Raw genomic sequence first — 19932 nt, forward strand, 5'->3', positions numbered from 1 at the left:
TATTTTTTAAAAAAAAGTTGTTTATTCATTCAAAAACTAAAATACATAATAAAGAAAAGTTATAATTAATATAACCATTTTACCAAAATTAGAATATATAATAAATAATGTGTTAATTAGCATAATCATTTTAGCTCAAAGAAAATATTTCTTTCTTTTAAGAATTTTCTATTCACATTTTAAGTTTCTGTTACAATAATAAATCTTAAACTATGATCACCAATCTTAGCAACACATTCTAAGTTAAACAAAATAAGTATATGATAAAGAGAAAAATATTTTATTAATAAAACTCAAATTAATTACCATGATAATGGAATATTATATTCCACACCTTGTACACACAAGTTTATTGGCAAAACAAAAATTACTAAATTATATAAACTAGGTAGTAGAAGGAAGACAACATAATTGCTCAAGATCTTGTAAGTTCAAAGTTTGAAAGAACAACAACAACAATGTATGATTTGTCTCAGCTTGAGAGACAATTGGCTGAATTCACTTCTTCCCTGTTTGATGAGGTAAGTATGTCATTCAATTAGCAATTACATCTCATAAGCTATGTTGTGTTACTGCTGCATCTATTTTATGGTTTTTCTCTATTTGTTTCCTTGAAAAGGGTTTCTTAGATGATCAGTTTAACCAGCTTAAGCAACTTCAAGATGAAAGCAACCCAGAGTTTGTGGTTGAAGTGGTGAATCTTTTCTTTGAGGATGCAGAGAGGCTTCTCAATGAACTTGCAAAGACACTGTAAGGGCACATCAGTTTCTTCCTTGTTATTCAGATCATTGTAAAAAGTGCCTTAGGGAATCTCTTTCTGAATGAATGCTGATTTCTTCCCCAAACAGAGCACAGGATAACATTGATTTCAAAAGGGTGGATGCTCATGTTCACCAATTGAAAGGTAGCAGCTCCAGGTGATAATACTTCTTTACCACTACTTTCTCCATTTCTTAAAACTCAGCAGTAAAAAACTCACAAATTTTATGCACTTAGTACTTTTGGCATTACTCTTAATTGAAATTTCACTTTCCTAATTTATAATACAAACCTTTGTAATATGTATTTGTTGTAGATCTTACAGACTACAAGATAAAGATAAAGTAAATATACTGTGTTCAAGTGAGACAAACTTTATATTACATATTACTTCTGTAAGATTGAATTAAATTTAAAATATATTTATTAAGGTGGTACTAGAATTCTTAAATTTATCTTAGCAAATTGTTATTAGTTGAATATATCGTACCATAATATCGGATCATTCATTAATGTTAACGGACAAATTATTGAGTAGTTTTTGTTACCAGGAGTATATGATCTCCACATACACATAACCAAATATGTGCAATGAATTAACCTAGAAATACACAAAGATAGTTCTCAATTACACAATAAATTCTTAAAAAAAAAAAAGCATTTTCGTCATCTTCATTCTACAGCTTCCATGATTTTGAATGTCAAATGATTGAATCATATATGACTGAGTGTCAAATGTTTGATATAGTATATACCAAAGTTTTGCTTACTTTTCATCCTTGTGTTATCATAAAATATACTCTCCTGAGGATTAGACACAAAAGTTGCACACACAAAATGAGTGTTTTGATAAAGTTATTGGATTGTTGGGAAACACAGCATTGGTGCACAGAGAGTTCAGAAAGTCTGCATTGCCTTCAGAAACTACTGTGAGGAACAAAATGTTGAAGGGTAAGTTCTGTAAGATTTGACAATATGATTTATTCGGAGTAGATTAACTGATACACTTGAAGTTTAGCAGATGACAGAGTTTTCTCTGTTTTAATATTTAGAGTATTCTTTCTTGAAATAAAAGAGTTCTATTTGTCTTACCAAATCTCTAGAAATATCATTGTAAATTTATTTACTAAACTTTGGACATGCTAAATAGAAAATACATGTTGGTTTTCAGGTGTCTCAAAATCTTACAGGAAATAAAACAGGAGTGTTCCTTGGTAAAAAGCAAGTTTGAAACTCTGTTTAAGGTAAGGGAATGGAGGAATGTAGTACTTTTGCATTGTGACATATTTATATAAGTGCTTTTACACCAACTGAATATAACAATTAAACCCTAATAAAAGATGTAAAAAAAAAAAAAAAAAAAACTGTTCATGTCTCTACTAAAGTTGTTATATTTTTACTTATGTGATTGTAGATGGAGCAGCAGGTTGCCTGCAGGAGACTTAGTTAATAGATGGTGATTGATAAGGGACAAGGAAGTTCCATTCAATTTGCAATAACCATAAAAGTAGCATTTTTCATCAACATTCTGTTGTAATTTTCTCTTTCTTTTTCACTGTCTCCAGTATTGTAATATTATATTACCCTTTCTTTATCTGCAAAGTAAGAAGACACAGAGTCTGTTTCATGTTGCATTGCTTAACTCACTCTTTGTGGGCATCCAAAAATTGTATGAAACTTATTTTAAGTAAAATACAACATCTAACAAAAAGCATATCTAAATTTTAGTTAATTAAAGGAAAGTTAAACTATAATAAAAATATATATTTTGACACACATAAATTTTTTATAATATAATATTATTATTTTTTCTTAAGATATAAAAAATTAATTTTTTTATGATTATTTAAATTTTATAATATGTTAAATAAATATAAATGTATATTATCATATCATTGTTCTAAGATGGATTGACTTCTTTTACACTTAGTTATCATACATGTCCTATGCTTTCTCTAGTATAGTTGAAGTGTGAGTTCTTAATTTACACAATAACCAGAAATAGATTATTCCTACCCTCTTTTCTTTAATTTAAAATGTCTATAATTGAAGTAGTCATTTATAAACTATTTTATTAATAAAGGTTAATCTAATTTATAAAAATATTCATATTTTGCAAGGAAAAATGGTACAATGAATACGAATTGATAAAATTCTTTCTTACAATATATATGATTAATATTATTAAAATCACATGATTGAAGTGTTATCTAGTGAGAATTGTGTAGTAATTGTTAGGAGGCTGCATTAAACAATGTATAAAAAAACAATACAATTCATGAAGTAAGTTGTATGTGAAAATGTTCTCCCTTAAAATCAATAAAAACATAACTAAGGATAGGTTAACATAACTAACTATAAAGAAACTAGGGAGTTTGGATTATATATTATTTCACTGAAAATTTATCTATTTAGTGTATAAGTGTTATTTTTTATTTACTTTCTACTTAATTAGTAATTTTTTTTTGTATTTAGTTATTTAATTCATTTTGCTCTTTATCAATTGAGTTTTTATTTTTATAAACAAAATTTAATATAATCATTTATGTTAAATAATTGTTAATATTATTTGAAAATACCATGTTAAAATCTAAGACTGTTAAGTGTCAAAATATAGTTAATTTTAATCTTATAATCATTCAATTTTCATGCATGATATTTTAAAATAAATAATTTAACATACCAAATTTTTTATATATGGTATTTCTAAACAATATTAATGTCAATTCAATAAAAAAAATTAGATTACATTTTCTTTTATAAAAATAGAAACTAAATTAAGTTTTTTTATTTATAAAAATAGAAACTAAATTAAGATTTTTTTTTATAAAAATCAGAACTTAAGGTAAAAAAAAACAAACAAATCATAAACCCAGGAGACCAAATTACTAATTATTTCTTTTTTATTTTTGAGATATTTCATATTCTGATTGTCATTTGTTTAAATATGTATAAACTTTATATTTTGTAAATTGGTGTAGTGTTTTGTTTTTTCAAAGTGCTTGTTATTTGTTTCTATTTTAGTAGTATTTTTTCTTTATATAAATATTAATGTATCTTATTAAATTTAATTTTGTTTCAGGTAAATCAGTAAAAATAAATAAAGTTTAAATTTTATCAAAGGTAAATTAGAGTTAGTTGTTCCATCTAATCATACAGTGCTGATAAGACAATTTTTTTATTTAACCTATTTTAATAACCTTGGATTAAATATATAAATTATTAATTAAATAGAAAGAGAAAATTATTTTTAAATGAGTCACTAGTATTATTCTCATTTTTTCCATTTCACTTATATATGATTTTCTTGCTTTTTATATTTTTTAATCACGTTATGAAATATATATATATGTTATTTAAAAATGGATTATATGTTAATAATTTCCTTTTTTATACTTGATCAATTTATCATAAAAAAACGCTATTATTTATATAAAAATTGAAATAAAAAATTCAGAAGAAAAATGTCTTCATAATAATTCCATCATATAAGTTGGAACTTGAAACACTACTAGATAAGCCTCTTTAAAGACAATATTTCAATTTGGCACAAAATTTATTGTATATTTCATGGTAGTATTTTTAAAATTTAATAATTTTGATTAACAGCATTTTAATGTATGTTGAAGTGACATTTAAGACAAATTGGTTGTATATAATTTTTACTTTTATTTTGAAGATCAACTGTATTAACTTTAAGACTCTCTCATGCTAATATGTTCTGGGACTTTCTTTATAAACTTGTGCACAAAAATATCTCACAAATTATAATATATATTTGAAAATAAAAGTATGCAAGCATAACATTTTAGGTGTAAAACTTTCCTCCTCTTCTTAATGTTGTTTTTTATTTTTAAATTTTGTCAAAAATCAATCATTTTTTAATCATGAAACAATTAAAAAAAACTTTATTTTGATTTTTATTTATTATCATTAATTTTAACTTTTACAATTATAAAAAAGTTAAACGACAAATGTAAAAAAGTTAAACCTGATCAAAACAAAGGAAAAAAAAATTAAGATAAAATTGGGTATATATATATATATATATACATGCATATTTATATTGTAAATCTCACTTTTAAAAACTTGATTTATGTGACATTCAGTTAAGTTGAAACTTATTTTCCAAAATAATATTACAAATTATTTTAATAATAATGTTTATAAATTTACAAATCATTCATAACAACCTTATATAACTTGAAAATCATGATTATTAATTTAAATTCTGTGTTTTTTTCAGTAAGTGAACTTTCTGAAAATACAACTACTCTTATAAAAGAATTAAGAGAAATTTTTGTATATTTACTTTTTTAACATAGATAATTAATACATTTATGGGTTTACACTATTTTGTATGATATAAAATTTGTACATACCATTAATAAAATAAGCAATTACCTTATTATATACCTTTGTTTTGTTGCTTGCTATTAGATATCAGTGAAAATTTACACTAATTGCATAATCTATTTTCTTCTCAATATTTTTTTATTAAACTTTATTATAACATTTTCAACCAAAATTAAAACAATAATACTCCATTGAATTAAAAAACATATACTTATACTAATTAATTATTTGTGTTATTTGGTGACGCGCCTGGGTAGAAAAAATTCTTGAAATGGAAAAAGCAGTTTCCCGCGAATCTCAGTGGGGATGCCACCTTGGCAATCCGTGTCGCACCGTTTCAACCAGTCAGGGTGGATTATCGGGCCCTATATAATGACATTCTACTCACATCTCCTCTCATCTACACCTTCTGCCTCACTTCTAACTCACTCTCCCAATCGCAAATTCTAGGGTTAGGGTTTTCATTTCTAAGCATATTAGAAAATGAGTTCTACTGGTTCAACCAAGGGTGGGAGGGGCAAGCCCAAGGCTTCCAAATCCGTTTCTAGATCACAGAAAGCTGGCCTTCAATTTCCTGTTGGAAGAATTGCTCGATTTCTCAAAGCTGGTAAATATGCTGAGCGTGTTGGTGCCGGTGCTCCAGTCTACCTCTCTGCAGTGCTTGAATATCTGGCAGCAGAGGTTGGTTTCTTTTCTTGATTAGTTTTAATTTTTAATCGGTTGTTGTTTTTCTTATTGATTTGTTTGTTAGGGTTCTGATTGACCTAAAATCTTGAATTTCTCTGTAACTTGTTTGTTGACAATCTGTTATTTGTTTATTTTTTTAGGTTTTGGAACTGGCCGGTAATGCTGCCAGAGACAACAAGAAGAATCGTATTGTTCCTAGGCATATTCAGCTTGCGGTGAGGAATGATGAGGAACTGAGTAAGCTTTTGGGGTCTGTCACCATTGCCAATGGAGGTGTGTTGCCCAATATTCATCAAACTCTTCTTCCCAAGAAGGTTGGCAAGGGGAAAGGCGAAATTGGGTCTGCCTCTCAAGAGTTTTAGGGTTTTAATGACTCTTTTTAGAAAAATAGGTTAATTTCGTTTTGGTTGTAATATACTTGGTTTCGTTTATCTCTATATATTTCTCGAGAGGTTAAGTGTTTCTCAGTCCGATGAGCTAAATGATGTATGTCTTTTTGGATGTATATGAGAAATGAAAATTGGTGTTTTTGGTCGTTTTAATGAGCTATTGTTGATACTTATAATATCGCCTTATGAATCCATCTGTTTTAAACGTAATGGCATCACGCAATAGATTCCCGTATTGTTTTTGAATTAGGGAATGTGGAATGATGATTAAGGGGTCTCGCCAAAATAACTGGGTTGCTTTGATTCTTAAGTAGAGCGAGCCTTTTTAACTCTTTCGATTTTGTGGTTCTTTTATTTTTTCAGTAAGGGTTTATATTGTCATCTTTTAATTGATCCTCTCTTCCTTATGCTTTGTGGGAAGTGTTCATGCCTGAATGTCCTTGGTGAAACGTTGTATTCATCCGTGGCATTCGATTGTAGGGCTGACATTTGGTTTTACTGGTTTTCATGTTTTTTAGTATCCTTTTGTTAATTGTCGCAGAGTAATACTTTCAGCATTTACTGTTGTCTTTTGAAAATAAGCTTACGTCATATTGCCCAATGATTTCATCATATTAAGGACTATTTGTGTCAGCGAGTTGCAACACTCAGTTTCAGCTAGACTTTAGATTCTTCTGGTAGGTGCAACAACGGAGGTTATGTATGAATACTAGTGGGGAAAGTGCTTAGCGAAATTTCGTTGCATATTTCCATTTTCTTAGACACGATGAAAAGGTTTTTGCTTGATTTTGGAAGTATTTTAGGCGCATTTTGGCGGTCTTTCAATTGATACTCAATGGACGGGGAATGAAATATAAAATTGATTATTGAACAATAGTATCAAATTAATGAAATTTGAAGTGTATTTCGCAACCAAAAGGCAAGAGGGTCTAAATCGATCTTTGTTAAAAGGCGTCAACGTCATTCTGTTGGAAACGGCGTCGTCATGTCAGATTTAAAAAACGAAGACATTTTTTCTTGAATATTTTAGTCATTAATTTGCTTCTATCTGGTTTATTCGTTTGCATTGATGTTTAAGAAAATCTTGCAATTTATCCCAATTGTATAATAAACAGTAACCCTTGGTTACATGATGGAAAATTGTTTCTTGATTTTAAAATTGGTTATCTTGTATTTATGTGGTGAAGAGGGCATGCAATGAAAAATTGGAACACTGACCCTCAAAGTTGAGTCCGTCGAAAACAATCAAACACGCAGATAGAGGTAATTTCATTTCAGCCATCCTAATAATTTCGATGAAATGGTAGGTTTTGGTTTGATGCAGCGTGTGGGTGTGGTCCTGACACCGTGCCATGGACAACTCAAACCGAGAACTTGTGAGTTTAGGGTAAGAATCCGATGTTCCTCCAACATTTATGTGTCTAGGAAGAAAGTGCTGGAGAAAGTGGACGAGGAGCTAGCAAAGGGAGATGACAGAGCAGCGCTGGCACTTGTGAAGGATTTGCAGGGTAAGCCTGGTGGGCTTCGATGCTTCGGTGCAGCCAGACAGGTTAGCCTTGTGTCCTCTTGCGCTTCTTCTCAATTTTCTATGCTTTTTGGATAATCTTTCTCTATGCTTATTCTGTAGGTGCCTCAAAGGCTTTACACCTTGGATGAATTGAAGCTAAATGGAATTGAAACTTTGTCTCTTCTGTCGCCTGTGGACACGACTCTTGGTTCAATAGAAAGAAATCTTCAGATTGCTACTATTCTAGGAGGTCTTGCTGCATGGAATGCCTTTGGAATTTCCCCACAACAAATCTTCTATATATCACTGGGGTTGCTATTTCTATGGACACTAGACGCGGTACTTACTCTAACCTAGAGATCATTTCATTTCACCAGATTTATGAAGTGAAGTTTTTCTAGAAGAGTGATTTGTTCTATGCTTGTTTGTATCTTCTGCTGGTCCAACCAATTGCTTACTCTTGCATTTTCCTGTTTGGGGAGCTTATTCTCTTTTCTCATGCTTTGTTGTTTAACCTCCTTAGATATGCTGTGTCCATGTTTCGATTTGTTTCCAATACGCATATGAATAAAAAGTGTTATTTCCGTTAACCTAATTGTCATATATTGCCAATAGCAGACCTTTTATTACTATTTTCTGTAAGTATCAAGGAATTGCATTGTTGAATTCTGGACCAAGTTTGTCTATCAATCTTCATTATATTTGTGTTTTTTCATTGACATGCTAATTGAATTGCATCGCATGCTCATCCAACCAATTTCTTCTGTAGGTCTCTTTTGGTGGAGGTATTGGTAGCTTGGTTGTTGATACAATTGGTCACACTTTCAGTCAGAAATACCACAATAGGGTTATTCAAGTCAGATTCATGCCATTCTATTATCGCACACTTACAAGTAATTTTATTTCAATTAACTTACATAATCTTAGTGACCATTAAGTAACCATGTCGAAATTTAACTGTGCAGCATGAAGCTGGCCACTTTTTAATTGCTTATCTGATAGGAATACTTCCTAAGGGATATTCTATTTCTAGTTTGGATGCTCTGCAGAAGGAGGGATCTCTGAATATTCAAGCAGGCACAGCCTTTGTGGATTTTGAATTTCAAGAAGAAGTAGGCTGCTTTTTTCCCCCTTATATTTTAACGCAGTTCAATTGCTTTTGTGGAATTCTTTGGCTCAAAGAACGGGAGGGAAGAAATTTTGATTAGACATTTTGTTTAGTTAAGAGGAAGGGAAGAAAAATGTGCTTTTATATCCTTATGATTTTGGATTTCATAACGTGTAAATAAAGATGTTTATCATTATAGTCAATACACTTGAAATGTTTTATATTCCTTTCCCTCCCGTCCAATAAAAAGTTTAACGAGAGAATTTTGTTCCCATCCTAATTCCTTCTAAAAACTAAATCATATAACAAAGATTTATAGCAAGAGTAACAACTGAGAATCTGGCGTTGCATGACTATGTCGTAGTAATTTGACTTTGAACTGTCACAATTTACCTGTAAGTCTGTCTTTAAGTGACCGTTTCAGTTGCATTTTCTACTCATCAAACTGCTTGATTATCCAGAGAATCACATTTGTATTTAGTTGACAACTATATTTATTGATTGGTGGCGCTTTTCACTTCATACAGGTTAATACAGGAAAAGTATCAGCTACAGTATGTTGCTATCTCACTGACTTCTAATTCTCAGTGCTTACAAGGTTGCTTAAATAGATATTCTGCACGTTACAAAATTTAGTAATGTGACACAGCCTTGGTTTTAGACATTGAACAGATTTTCATGTATAGCATTGGCTGGGGTGTCTACGGAGTATCTCATATATGGATTTTCTGAAGGAGGTCTGGATGACATAAGAAAGGTTTATGCAATTTTTTGCTTACTTTCTTAGTCATGACAATTAGAAAGCTTACACATAGCATTGCCATTACTAATTATAATTTTGTTAAATGTAAATAGTTGGATTTACTGCTCAAGGGATTAGGCTTCACACAGAAGAAGGCAGATTCTCAAGTTAGATGGTCTTTGCTAAACACGGTCTTGCTCTTGAGGAGGCATGAAGCAGCTCGAGCTAAGGTTGCTGAGGCTTTGTCAATGGGAAAATCTGTTGGAACCTGCATTGACATTATAGAGAGCTCTATCGATGTTTCAGATCTTTAATCGAAGCTTTTGATTATTCCCTTCTATATGTTGATTAATATTTCTATAAATTTTCATTTGGTGTCTCTGTCTTGCTCCGTTACTAGAGAAAAATGTGAATGAATATCTACTTTCACTTCTATCTTGAGCAAGTTGTATCCTGAGTCTAATCTTCGGTCCATGTTGAAATCCATCTCGGTCAAAGTTGAACCTTAATAAGAACATGCTGATCTTTGGAAGACTATTCGAACGGTCTTTACTGAGATTCATCTCGACTAAGGTAGACCCATGTCAAGCTACGCTACTCTCGCAGAGTGAACGTGATAATGGTTAGTCAAGGAAGCTTCGCTTGGTAATTCCTACCGAGATCTATCTTGATCAAGGATAAAATACCTCACAAGAAGGCAAAATTACAAGTCATTGGTAGTAATATAAACGAAGTAGATTTTATTCAAAGCTGACAAGAAAATGACAATACATATATCAAAATCATTAAACATTAGTTCAACAAAGTCCAAAAGACAGGTAATAAAGTACCTAATTACATACAATATATAGTTCCTAACAACTCTAATATACATGGGGTTTTCCTGTGACATCCACGGGCTAAGGAGAAGGCTTTGGACTAAAAGAAGACGACTTCTCGCTTACATCCTTGTAGAATTCACTAGCATCAACAACATTGTCATTACATCAACGACATCAAGCTTGGTGATCTTGTCGATAGGGACTAATGTCTTTTGATGAAGGTTCTTGTTTATGTTGAAACACTCATAAACAATAGTCTAGGGAACTTTCTTAAAGCCTTCTTCATGCTCAGATATAACATACTTTTAAAGTTTTAGCAACTCCTCAATCATCCATTCGAGAGTGTTTTTCCTTCTCAGTATAGGTCAAGGTAAGTTCCTCCAAAGCTTTCTTGGCTTTCATCTCCTTTGCCTCTTCTCGGCTGCAAAACGTACTACCTGCCTCTTAAGTTTGACCAACTTGGCCACTATCTTTGCTCTCTTTCCATTTTCCACCTCCTTCCTTAAAAGATTGGCAAGTTGATGACCATAAATGAGTGCGCGACTATGTAGCTTGACATACATGTTTATCAAATGAATTTGGAGTACTCTTGCCCACCTCCTAAGTTAGAGATATGTGTATATTGTTGCGTTAGAGATATGTGTATACTGTTGCATAGACCAAGTTGGATCCCAAACAAGCCATCCCAACTTTTCATCTCTCACAGATTTTGTAATGTACTGCTTTTATGCATTATCTTTTTCAAGATTGTTTGTTTCATTCTCGAGACGATTCTTAAGAAGGACATTGTTAAGGACATATGGAACTCTATGAAGCAGAAAGGTTTCACGCGTGTCAAGTGCATTCAATTACATGCATTGAGAAAGGAATTTGAAACACTCCACATGAGGATTGGAGAGATTGTGAATGATTATTTCATTCACACACTTACAATTGCAAACAAGATGAAGGCTAATGGTGAAAAATAAAAGTGACTCAAAAGTGGTGAAAAAGATATTATGCTCTATAACTTAACAATTCAACTATGTGGTCTATTCAATTGAGAAGACATTAGTATTCTATCTATAGATAAATTACAAAGTCGTTTGTTAGTGCATGAACAAAAGATGAATATCTCAAACAAGGAACAAGCCTTGAAGTTCTTCCAATGCGGACAGGAAGGGCAAACTTCGACAAATCTATTATGCATTACTTCAATTGTCACAAACTAGGGCACTACTGAAGACATGTTATTATTGGCTCAGGTGGTATGTATTTTCTATCTGAGTATGTTATTCACTGACAAAATACATGTGCTCGTGAATATGTTTAGATAAAATTTACAAACATATAGTTGATATTTGTGAATAATAAATACTCTAGATAATAGGTCACACGTAATTTACCTATTTATAACCATTAGAGCTGTTAATTTGACCCATGAGTCCGGAGCTAGCCCTAACCCACTCTTAAAAAAGCCTCCTCTTAAGAAGCCCCTCAAATAGGGCCAAAAAAAAGCCCCAACCCCCAAAGCCTCCTTTCAAGGGGGTTAGGGTCAGGGTTAAGGTGAGTTTAGCTCCACTAAAAAATTTTTGGAAACTAAACTTCAACATTTTCATAGTAACTATTAAAAGTACTAAATTTTATATTCATGTAATTGATTTTTTATTTCAAATTATTAAATAAAACTAATTAATTATAGTTTAATAGAATATTTAATATTCTAAATAACCACTTTTTTAAATAATTAAAAACAATTGCAAATCACACATTTAATTTTATACAACTAAATAGTATTACAAATTTATTTTACTAAAATATTATAAAAATGCTTTATTTTGTTGTCAATTTTAATACAATTATGTCTTATATTGCAGACACCAATTATTAAAAAAAAATATATAATTAGTAATATCAAAATAACCCCAAAGAGAGATAATAACATATTAAATTGATTTAATATTTGAACTGCTTTTACACTTCTTAAAAAGAATCACTGATTTGTTTCCTCGACTTCTAAAATATCACTCAATATGTTTTTAACTATTTAAAATTAAAATTAATTCAAAAATTTATTATCTAAAATTTTTGGATCATAAATAGTATTAATATTTTATGTGTAAATTAAACTTATGTTTTATTTTGTTTTTTTTTCTCTCTGATAATATTTTCTCAAAATCACATAAAGATATGTTATAAAAAGAAAGTTAATTTCTTAAAAAATTATAAAAAAAAAATGAAAAGTTTAAATAGACCAAAAAGTACTAAAGAATGACAAATGTTATAGTGTTTCAATTCTTTAACTAACACATTAAATAATTTATTTTTAACTTTCAATTAGAACACATAACATAAATGTATGTTTATATTTATGACATTTAAAATGTAAACATATTGAGTGAGTAGTACGACAAGATTGAATCCTATGGGCGAATACAACTACAGCCTGCACAAGATTTATGAGTTTTCTCTTTTTATTTATTATTTATGTTATGAGCATGGTTTGTTGAGTATAAAATGAAAAAGAAAATCATTTATATTTAATTGGGTTAAATATGTTTTTAGTCCCTCAACTATCAGACAATTTTATTTTTCGTCCCTCTTTCACACTTTGGTACACTTTGATCTTTCAAACGTATCAAACGTGGTCAGCTCAGCCTCATTTTAACCATGTTAGTTTTTGAGGATGAGAAATTACAGTTTTCTTAAGGACAAGAATGAAAATGTACCAAAGTTTAAAAAAGGAACTAAATCTAAAATCAGATGATAGGTGAGGGACTAAAAACATATTTAACCCTAATTAATTCCTTTTTCAATAGCTTTCTAAAAAAATAAAGAAGCCTCATTTTTTTTTAAATTAAGAGCTTCAATTAGATAAAATCTTCTCTTAAATTTCAATTACGATAATTTTAAATAGAAAGTTAATTTCTGACTTATAACCTAAAAAAAACGAAATTAAATATTTAAATTTCAAATTTATAAAATGATCCTTTAATTATATACTTAGAGAATCTAACTCAATAAATATTGTCATTTTGCTTTTACTTCTTGATTATAGAGCTCTCCTCCTATAAAAATTTTAATTTATTTTCTATAGTAACTATTTTTGTAACAAATTAGGAGTTAATTATATTTTTTCTTGTATTCAAAATGAACATTTTTTCTAAAAAAAAGACCCATGGGTTGGTCCTAGCCCATAGGGCTTTTGAAGATATTTTGGCCCGTGGACTTTTTCTACGAGAGGTTTTTGATCCTGTGGATTTTTCTGACCCCAATGCACGTGGGTTAGGACCAAACCATGTAAGAGGGACAAAATTGACGGATCTAATAAACATGTTATTATGAACTTCAGGTAAATATTAGTTACTTATAAAAAATTATAATTAAAAATTTAATTTATATTTTATTAAATTAAATTTCATTAAAATTTAATTTATATTTATTAAGTTAAATTTAAATTAATTTATATTTAATTTAATAAATTATATATTTTTTAATTTTTCTAAAAATTTATAAAATATTTTTTTAATTACAAACATATATTCGTGTTTAAGAAAATAAGATAACACGGATATTCAAAAATTTAATTTATAATTTACTAGATTAAATTTAATTAAAATTAAAACTTAATTTATATTTTTTAATTTTACTTAAATTTTATTTTAGAAATTTATAAAATATATTTTTTAAATACCTATAAATATCTCTAAGTATCCTATAGTCTAAAAAAATCTGTAAATATTTTTTAAATAAATATTCAAAAAATAACGTGTAAATAACAGATATTTTCTTTATTACAAATCGAATAATAAATAAACATTATCTTATCTGTACCTTATTCTTAGTTTCAATGTTTATTTTTTTTCAACTCTTTTAACTACACTCATAATATTCTCAACAAAATTAGAAATGTATCGCATTTGACATGTCAAAATCAAGTTGGACCGGACCTATCCGACGCTGAAAAACAAATAAAAAAAAACCAGAAATTCTCTTACAACCAAAAATCCTAATCAGCAAAAATTAGATCATAATCCTATAAACAAAAATGGAATCAAGCAAATTTATCTAAAATTTAGAAAAGTAAAGACACATTTAAATAATAATATTATTGTAATATATTTATAATTTATAATTTATAATTAATAAAAAAATTCATCCCTTGGATCTGGAGAGGGGTGTAAAAATGATGAAATGGGCATAGGCACAGGAAAAAGGAGTAATGGGCGTAGAGTGGTTGTTGGTCTGCCATGGTTTGGTCACTGCGGTGGTCGTTGTTTCTTTCCTCTGCGGTCGATGGCCAATTTTCGAAGGCACTTTCATCCAACGCATACACCATTTTCTCACTTTCGGTGCTTACGATTATTTCCTGTAACTCTCTTTCTCTCAAATTTCCTTTTTCGCTTCCTTCAATTTCAATGGCTTCATCTCTCACTCTCTCTATTGCAGACGTTTCGTTGGCGCAGTTTTCGGCCATAAGTGTATGGATGCAGTTCTTTCTGTCGAATATTACTGCTGCGATCGTCCCAATCCTCTTCTACAGGTACTACTGTTCTTTTCTATTTCAATCCATTTCTTCAACTTCTCTTTCAGTGAAATTGTTGGTCCTTATGACTTTGTGACCTACCACTAGCATAACAGTAGAATCCGTAAGCAATTCCTCTAGTTTTTCATTGGATGAATTGCTTCGCCTAATTCATTACGGAAATCGTTTTTTATACAATCTAGGTTACGATTTGCTCACTTCTGACGTGTGAATACTTCTTATTTGTGTCATTTGTATGCCATAATTACGAAAGGGATGCAAATGCCTCCAGTTCGTATATCCTTTTAGGATCATGGCGATATCCTTAACTTGCACAATCTTGAATGTCCTTATATTTTAAAAGTTCTAGTCCCTGTACGATAAAACTGTAAGTTCCGGTTCCCATGTGGATACGAGATAATTCGGACCATATTTATAACATCATTATATTTATAACATCATTGAAAACTTTGGGAGGACCAGAACTTCATATTTTCTCGTATAGGAATTAAAACATAAAATGGGGACAATTATAGGAAATAAAAGAATAATTTAACTCATTGCATATTATCCTAGGGGTGAGATCGTGGTTTTTCTTTTCTTTTCAGAAATTCTTGACTGCAATTTTTTATGTTCTCCATTGCTTTGAATATTAAACTTCTGTTTGTGCAGATCATATACATTGTGATAATCAGTGTTACCTATTATTTCGTTGCCAAGTCTTGCTTTGCCTATATCCCCGGATACTATATAAGTGGAATTCACAGGTAGTGTAGTGCTGGGCCAGTGTTGTACACTTTTTTACTTAATGGTTTCTTCAGCATTATTCTATCCTGAATTTTGTTAGATCTTATATTTTTGTTTAGGTACACAAGCTTATTGGCAGTTGCTGTTGGAATTCTGCTCTTTCTTTTGACCAGCTTTTCTGATCCAGGGACCGTAAACGCTGAGAATGTTTCTAATTATATTTCTGCTTATCCCTATGATAATATTATTTACTCTGAGAAAGAATGTTCCACTTGCAAAATTCCAAAGTGAGTTTGACACTGTTGTTGAATTTTGTTGAAATGTTGGCTATGTCATCTATAAAACTGTCTTAATTTTTTTGTGCAGACCTGCTAGGTCTAAACACTGCAGCATTTGTGACCGGTGTGTTGCTCGATTTGATCATCACTGTGGATGGATGGTTAGTAATATTTGAAACTCTCCTCTTGATAAGGTTGCTCGTGTGGTTCTCATTTAATATATATCATATACTTTTTTGAAGATGTACTGAAGTTGTTTAACTCGCAGAACAATTGCATTGGGGAGAAAAACACACGGTATTTCATGGCATTTCTATTATGGTGAGTTCAACATGTATTCTTACATAAGTATCATTTTTGTTTAGTCTAATCTAACTCCCTTACCAAAGGAACCCCAGAATGTACAATGCATTGAGAGACTAAGCAAATTTTTTTGAAGTTTCCTCTCCTTAAATAAAATTAGAGGTTCACAAAAAATATTCCAAGAGGTATCTGTTGGTCATTTGGCTGGTATGGCAAATAGGCAAAGTGGATAGTGATAAGTTAAAGTCGCTTCTCATTGACTTGTGTGATATAATTATTCTTATATTGCTCTGTTCAAGTAATTGATGATTTTCTCCAATTATAAACATAAAAACATTACTCACAAGTTTTAGTTAGCTTGCTATAAGAGAGTGCAATTGATTGAAGAACTAACTACAAATGAAGAAAGTTGAACAATATTCACAGCATTGTTGGGATCAAACTTTACTAATCTCCTTCTCATGACCAATCGTGATCATATAAGTTTTCTTCTCTTACTATCCAATGTTGTAATAATTGATAAAAATCAACAATCATTAATTCCATAAAATTTGGATCCTATGTTTCTTTATCAATCATCAATTCTTCAACCATCAACTGAATAAACCTGCGTTGCAATATAGAGACAATCAATGAGTTAAATCCTATTCCTAGAGTCATGTTCATTTAGTGGTTTATTTTCAATCGAGATCAATAGATTAATTTCCAATCAATCCTAAGACTACTACTGCAGTAGATGATATATATCAAAATAAGACTGTGATTGATTATATTTGATCCCAACCAAAAAATGGCTACTGCCAGTATATTTTTGCACTTTGGATAGAAATTTTTATATGCTTAAACATCCTTCCTGTTCCTTCTTTTTTGGCTTTTCCTTGGCCTTTGGAACCCTTGAGTTACCAGTTCCTTTGTATTTTTTCTTACTGTTGTACTATAGGGCAGATGGCTACACCACTAAATATGAATGGTGTTCGTAATTTCCATTTCCACAATACTAAGTTCTATCCATTTCCTTAGCGTACAGAGTGATTGGATGGCCCTGCTGCATTCCAGTTTCTTTTTTTATCTTTTATCATCTCTTCCCTCTCACTTTTCTTTGTCTTGTTTTAGAAGATAACTTAACTTCATTCTTGTTGTATCTTTACCACAGCTTGCCAAATCGTGTCAAATTGTAGGATTCTAATTGTGAATTTACAATTCTAATAACTATGTTGTGTATCTATTTTCTGTTTCATTAATTTTATTTGTATTCTGAAAAGAAAACTTCCGTTCCCGACATGGTACTTAACTATTTCTTTACCAATTCACTGTTTCATTATCACTTTAGTCTTGAACTTTTCAAAACATTGTGAGGATGTGTTTTTTAATGTGCTATTTTGCAATCTTTAAATGCTATTCAATCTGTTTCCTCCCCTCCAATGAGATGTAGTATAGATAACTAGAAAATCTTAGTAATAATCATTAGTCACCGATTTCAACTTTACCTTAGATTTGCAATAGGTTATACATTCTTCATCTCTGCTTCAATTTGTAGTTGTGATTCTTTTACATCTTGTAGGCATTTCCTTATATGCTTGTATGGAACAGTTGCCATTGGCTTGGTTCTTGCTGGAAGACTAAGAGAATTAAGAGTTGTTGATATTCTAACCGGTAATATATATTTGCAACTAATACCATCCTCGGATTAAGTTTTTTGTTTTTACTAACTTTGATACTTCTCTATGCTTGTCATAACCAAGCAGTTTATTATGGAATAGAAAATTCTTTTCTGGATTTAGCTCCTAATATTGTGCAGGTGAGGGATTTGTTTTGTCTGTACATGCTGATTATGTTTTCTATTTTGATTCCCTGTTTTCCATTTAAATGGTTAGTGATATTTTGTTATCATACAGTGGTTGTTGGGTTCTTACAACACTCAGATACTTCTTATGGTGTTCCTTGCAATCATTGGGATGCTGTTAGCTGGTTTCTTTGGTTACCATACAAAGCTTTGCATTACCAATACTACCACTAATGAGGTACCTTATACCTAACCTTCAAATGTATTTAGTAATTTTTAGTAAATTATAAGGAGCCAGGTCGTGTCAAGGAATTCTTTATCTTTTTTTTTCTTATTTGATAATAAAAATTCTCATAAAGGGAGGGATCAGAATGCTACGCATTTAAATAATTGAATTAGAGATGTAGAGTATGGATACCTTGTGTACATTCCCATTAAGTTAGAAGAAAATGCTCTACATAATATCTAATTTGAAGTTTACATGATCGCTGGATAGTAAAAAAACTGATGTGGTATGATGATCTAGAACAAGTTTGCATCTGGACAAACTGACAGCGTTGTTAGAGGTTCAGTTTTCATAAAATTCTTTTGAAACAAATTGATCATTAGGTAGCACTAGAACAAACCACTTTTTGTTTGATTGTCTTGTTGGCTCTATTTGATCTTTGTAATGCCTGCTTGTTTATCTTCCTGAGACTGATATTTTATAATCTACCACCTTTTGGTGAAAGGAATGCTGGTGAATATATTACTTTTGATAAATTTATTTTTTGTTCTGTGAGTGTTTGTTTCCAATGCCGGAGTCCTTCTGGTACCACCGTTTCCTTCCCTACAAAAGCAGAATCCTTCCAATGTGGGATTAATCTCCTTAATGTGGTCTGATATTTAAGTCAGTTAAGTTGGTGAGTGAGCTATGCGTGGGTTCAATCTCCTGCAAGTGCTCTGTCACTTTCCCATTCCCTTACCCCTCTTCCCCTCCCCCTTGTAAGATGTATTATAAATCTCCCTTGGACTTAAAAAACGCAGTAGCAAAATCGTTGCACTGACAACCCTACACAAATTGGACGGTTGCTTCATCATCTGAAATTAAAAAAGAAAAAAAAGATCTAGGTCTGGCTGCTTAAATTTCAACTTACAGTTATTACTGGTTTGGGAATGCAGAAATTGTTCACAAGTACAATTGCTCTATATTGTTTATCACTGTTCAATTCTTGTGTCCTATTTAGCCAGAAAACTGTATGCTTATGAGAGATGCTAATGCTCCCCTAATGCTCAATGAAACTAAAGGTTTCTATGTGGATCTCAGACTTTTAAGTGGCAAGACTACATTGAGTGGCAAAGGAAGCTAAGAGAAGCAAAGGTGAGCGCTGAAGCCCTAAAGCAAAGTATCGATGGAATTCACAGTGAAAAACAGCCCTCATCGAGCAAATGGAGAGCCTTTTTTAAAAAATCACCTCTAGAAGATGTGGTAGTTGTTAAGAATAACGTTTACGATAAAGGCTTCTTCCACAATATTCAGGAGGTTATTTCCCCTTTCTCTGCAAGGTGGTCCTTTACACAAAACAAATTGAAGTCCAGATGAGTATGATTATAACTGACGTGTCTTTGAAGAGCTTTGTGGGCTAGTTGCACATATATTGAGTGGATAGTATGTGTATGCATTTATTTAGATTACCCAATAAATATTTTGAAAACCAGAAATATGTTATATTAAATGCAATTATCTGTTAGAGTTCTAGACTAGGTGTAGACTGAATTGATTGGCTGTACTTGATAACTCTGCTGCTTTTTTGGTTGTGTTGTACTATTTGTTTCTAGCAAAAGCAGAAAGATATCTGTGTACTCACTGCACATTTTTTTTTTGTGACACTGCTCTTTGTTAATTTATATTGGCTGTAAAACTCCTCGTGGACGAAATCTAAACCTGTTTTAAATTCAATAATTGACT

General features: G+C 30.9%; 4 protein-coding genes across 5 annotated transcripts; all 4 read left to right on the forward strand.

Annotated features, from left to right (window-relative positions):
- The first annotated feature begins 421 nt into the window (after positions 1-421).
- LOC108341549 (histidine-containing phosphotransfer protein 1) lies at positions 422-2380 on the forward strand. Its single transcript, XM_017579221.2, has 6 exons — positions 422-521; positions 620-750; positions 849-917; positions 1639-1710; positions 1931-2003; positions 2174-2380. The coding sequence occupies exons 1-6, from the start codon at positions 459-461 to the stop codon at positions 2207-2209; spliced, it is 444 nt and encodes a 147-aa protein (XP_017434710.1). The 5' UTR covers positions 422-458; the 3' UTR covers positions 2210-2380.
- A 3008-nt stretch (positions 2381-5388) lies between these two features.
- Positions 5389-6344, forward strand: LOC108341839 (histone H2AX). Its single transcript, XM_017579493.2, has 2 exons — positions 5389-5796; positions 5943-6344. The coding sequence occupies exons 1-2, from the start codon at positions 5599-5601 to the stop codon at positions 6162-6164; spliced, it is 420 nt and encodes a 139-aa protein (XP_017434982.1). The 5' UTR covers positions 5389-5598; the 3' UTR covers positions 6165-6344.
- Positions 6345-7187: 843 nt separating this feature from the next.
- Positions 7188-9981, forward strand: LOC108341127 (uncharacterized). Its single transcript, XM_017578771.2, has 7 exons — positions 7188-7740; positions 7819-8037; positions 8468-8554; positions 8664-8810; positions 9334-9360; positions 9468-9563; positions 9662-9981. Exons 1-7 carry the CDS (start codon positions 7492-7494, stop codon positions 9860-9862), a joined length of 1026 nt encoding a protein of 341 aa, XP_017434260.1. The 5' UTR covers positions 7188-7491; the 3' UTR covers positions 9863-9981.
- A 4534-nt stretch (positions 9982-14515) lies between these two features.
- LOC108343460 (probable protein S-acyltransferase 17) lies at positions 14516-19871 on the forward strand. 2 transcript variants are annotated; one of them, XM_017581765.2, is made up of 10 exons: positions 14516-14719; positions 14798-14891; positions 15546-15640; positions 15740-15907; positions 15987-16059; positions 16167-16219; positions 17763-17854; positions 17947-17999; positions 18097-18222; positions 19291-19871. In XM_017581765.2, exons 1-10 carry the CDS (start codon positions 14571-14573, stop codon positions 19564-19566), a joined length of 1179 nt encoding a protein of 392 aa, XP_017437254.1. In that variant the 5' UTR covers positions 14516-14570; the 3' UTR covers positions 19567-19871. The 2 variants fall into 2 exon arrangements, with proteins under 2 accessions (XP_017437254.1, XP_017437255.1); XM_017581766.2 differs by having other exon boundaries at positions 19272-19432.
- The last annotated feature ends 61 nt before the right edge of the window (positions 19872-19932 follow it).

The sequence above is a fragment of the Vigna angularis genome, chromosome 6, assembly GCF_016808095.1.
Source record: "Vigna angularis cultivar LongXiaoDou No.4 chromosome 6, ASM1680809v1, whole genome shotgun sequence".
NCBI lineage: Eukaryota > Viridiplantae > Streptophyta > Magnoliopsida > Fabales > Fabaceae > Vigna > Vigna angularis.

Excerpts from the sequence above, each read along its gene's own strand:
- LOC108341549 (XM_017579221.2), top strand. The coding sequence starts at position 459 with ATGTATGATTTGTCTCAGCTTGAGAGACAATTGGCTGAATTCACTTCT. Across the intron at positions 522-619 it reads CTTCTTCCCTGTTTGATGAG|GGTTTCTTAGATGATCAGTT; the intron begins GTAAGTATGTCA and ends TTCCTTGAAAAG. Across the intron at positions 1,711-1,930 it reads GAGGAACAAAATGTTGAAGG|GTGTCTCAAAATCTTACAGG; the intron begins GTAAGTTCTGTA and ends GTTGGTTTTCAG.
- LOC108341839 (XM_017579493.2), top strand. The coding sequence starts at position 5,599 with ATGAGTTCTACTGGTTCAACCAAGGGTGGGAGGGGCAAGCCCAAGGCT. Across the intron at positions 5,797-5,942 it reads TTGAATATCTGGCAGCAGAG|GTTTTGGAACTGGCCGGTAA; the intron begins GTTGGTTTCTTT and ends TTATTTTTTTAG.
- LOC108341127 (XM_017578771.2), top strand. The coding sequence starts at position 7,492 with ATGGTAGGTTTTGGTTTGATGCAGCGTGTGGGTGTGGTCCTGACACCG. Across the intron at positions 8,038-8,467 it reads TTCTATGGACACTAGACGCG|GTCTCTTTTGGTGGAGGTAT; the intron begins GTACTTACTCTA and ends TTTCTTCTGTAG. Across the intron at positions 8,555-8,663 it reads ACCACAATAGGGTTATTCAA|CATGAAGCTGGCCACTTTTT; the intron begins GTCAGATTCATG and ends TTAACTGTGCAG.
- LOC108343460 (XM_017581765.2), top strand. The coding sequence starts at position 14,571 with ATGGGCGTAGAGTGGTTGTTGGTCTGCCATGGTTTGGTCACTGCGGTG. Across the intron at positions 14,720-14,797 it reads GGTGCTTACGATTATTTCCT|ACGTTTCGTTGGCGCAGTTT; the intron begins GTAACTCTCTTT and ends TCTCTATTGCAG. Across the intron at positions 15,641-15,739 it reads TATATAAGTGGAATTCACAG|GTACACAAGCTTATTGGCAG; the intron begins GTAGTGTAGTGC and ends ATTTTTGTTTAG.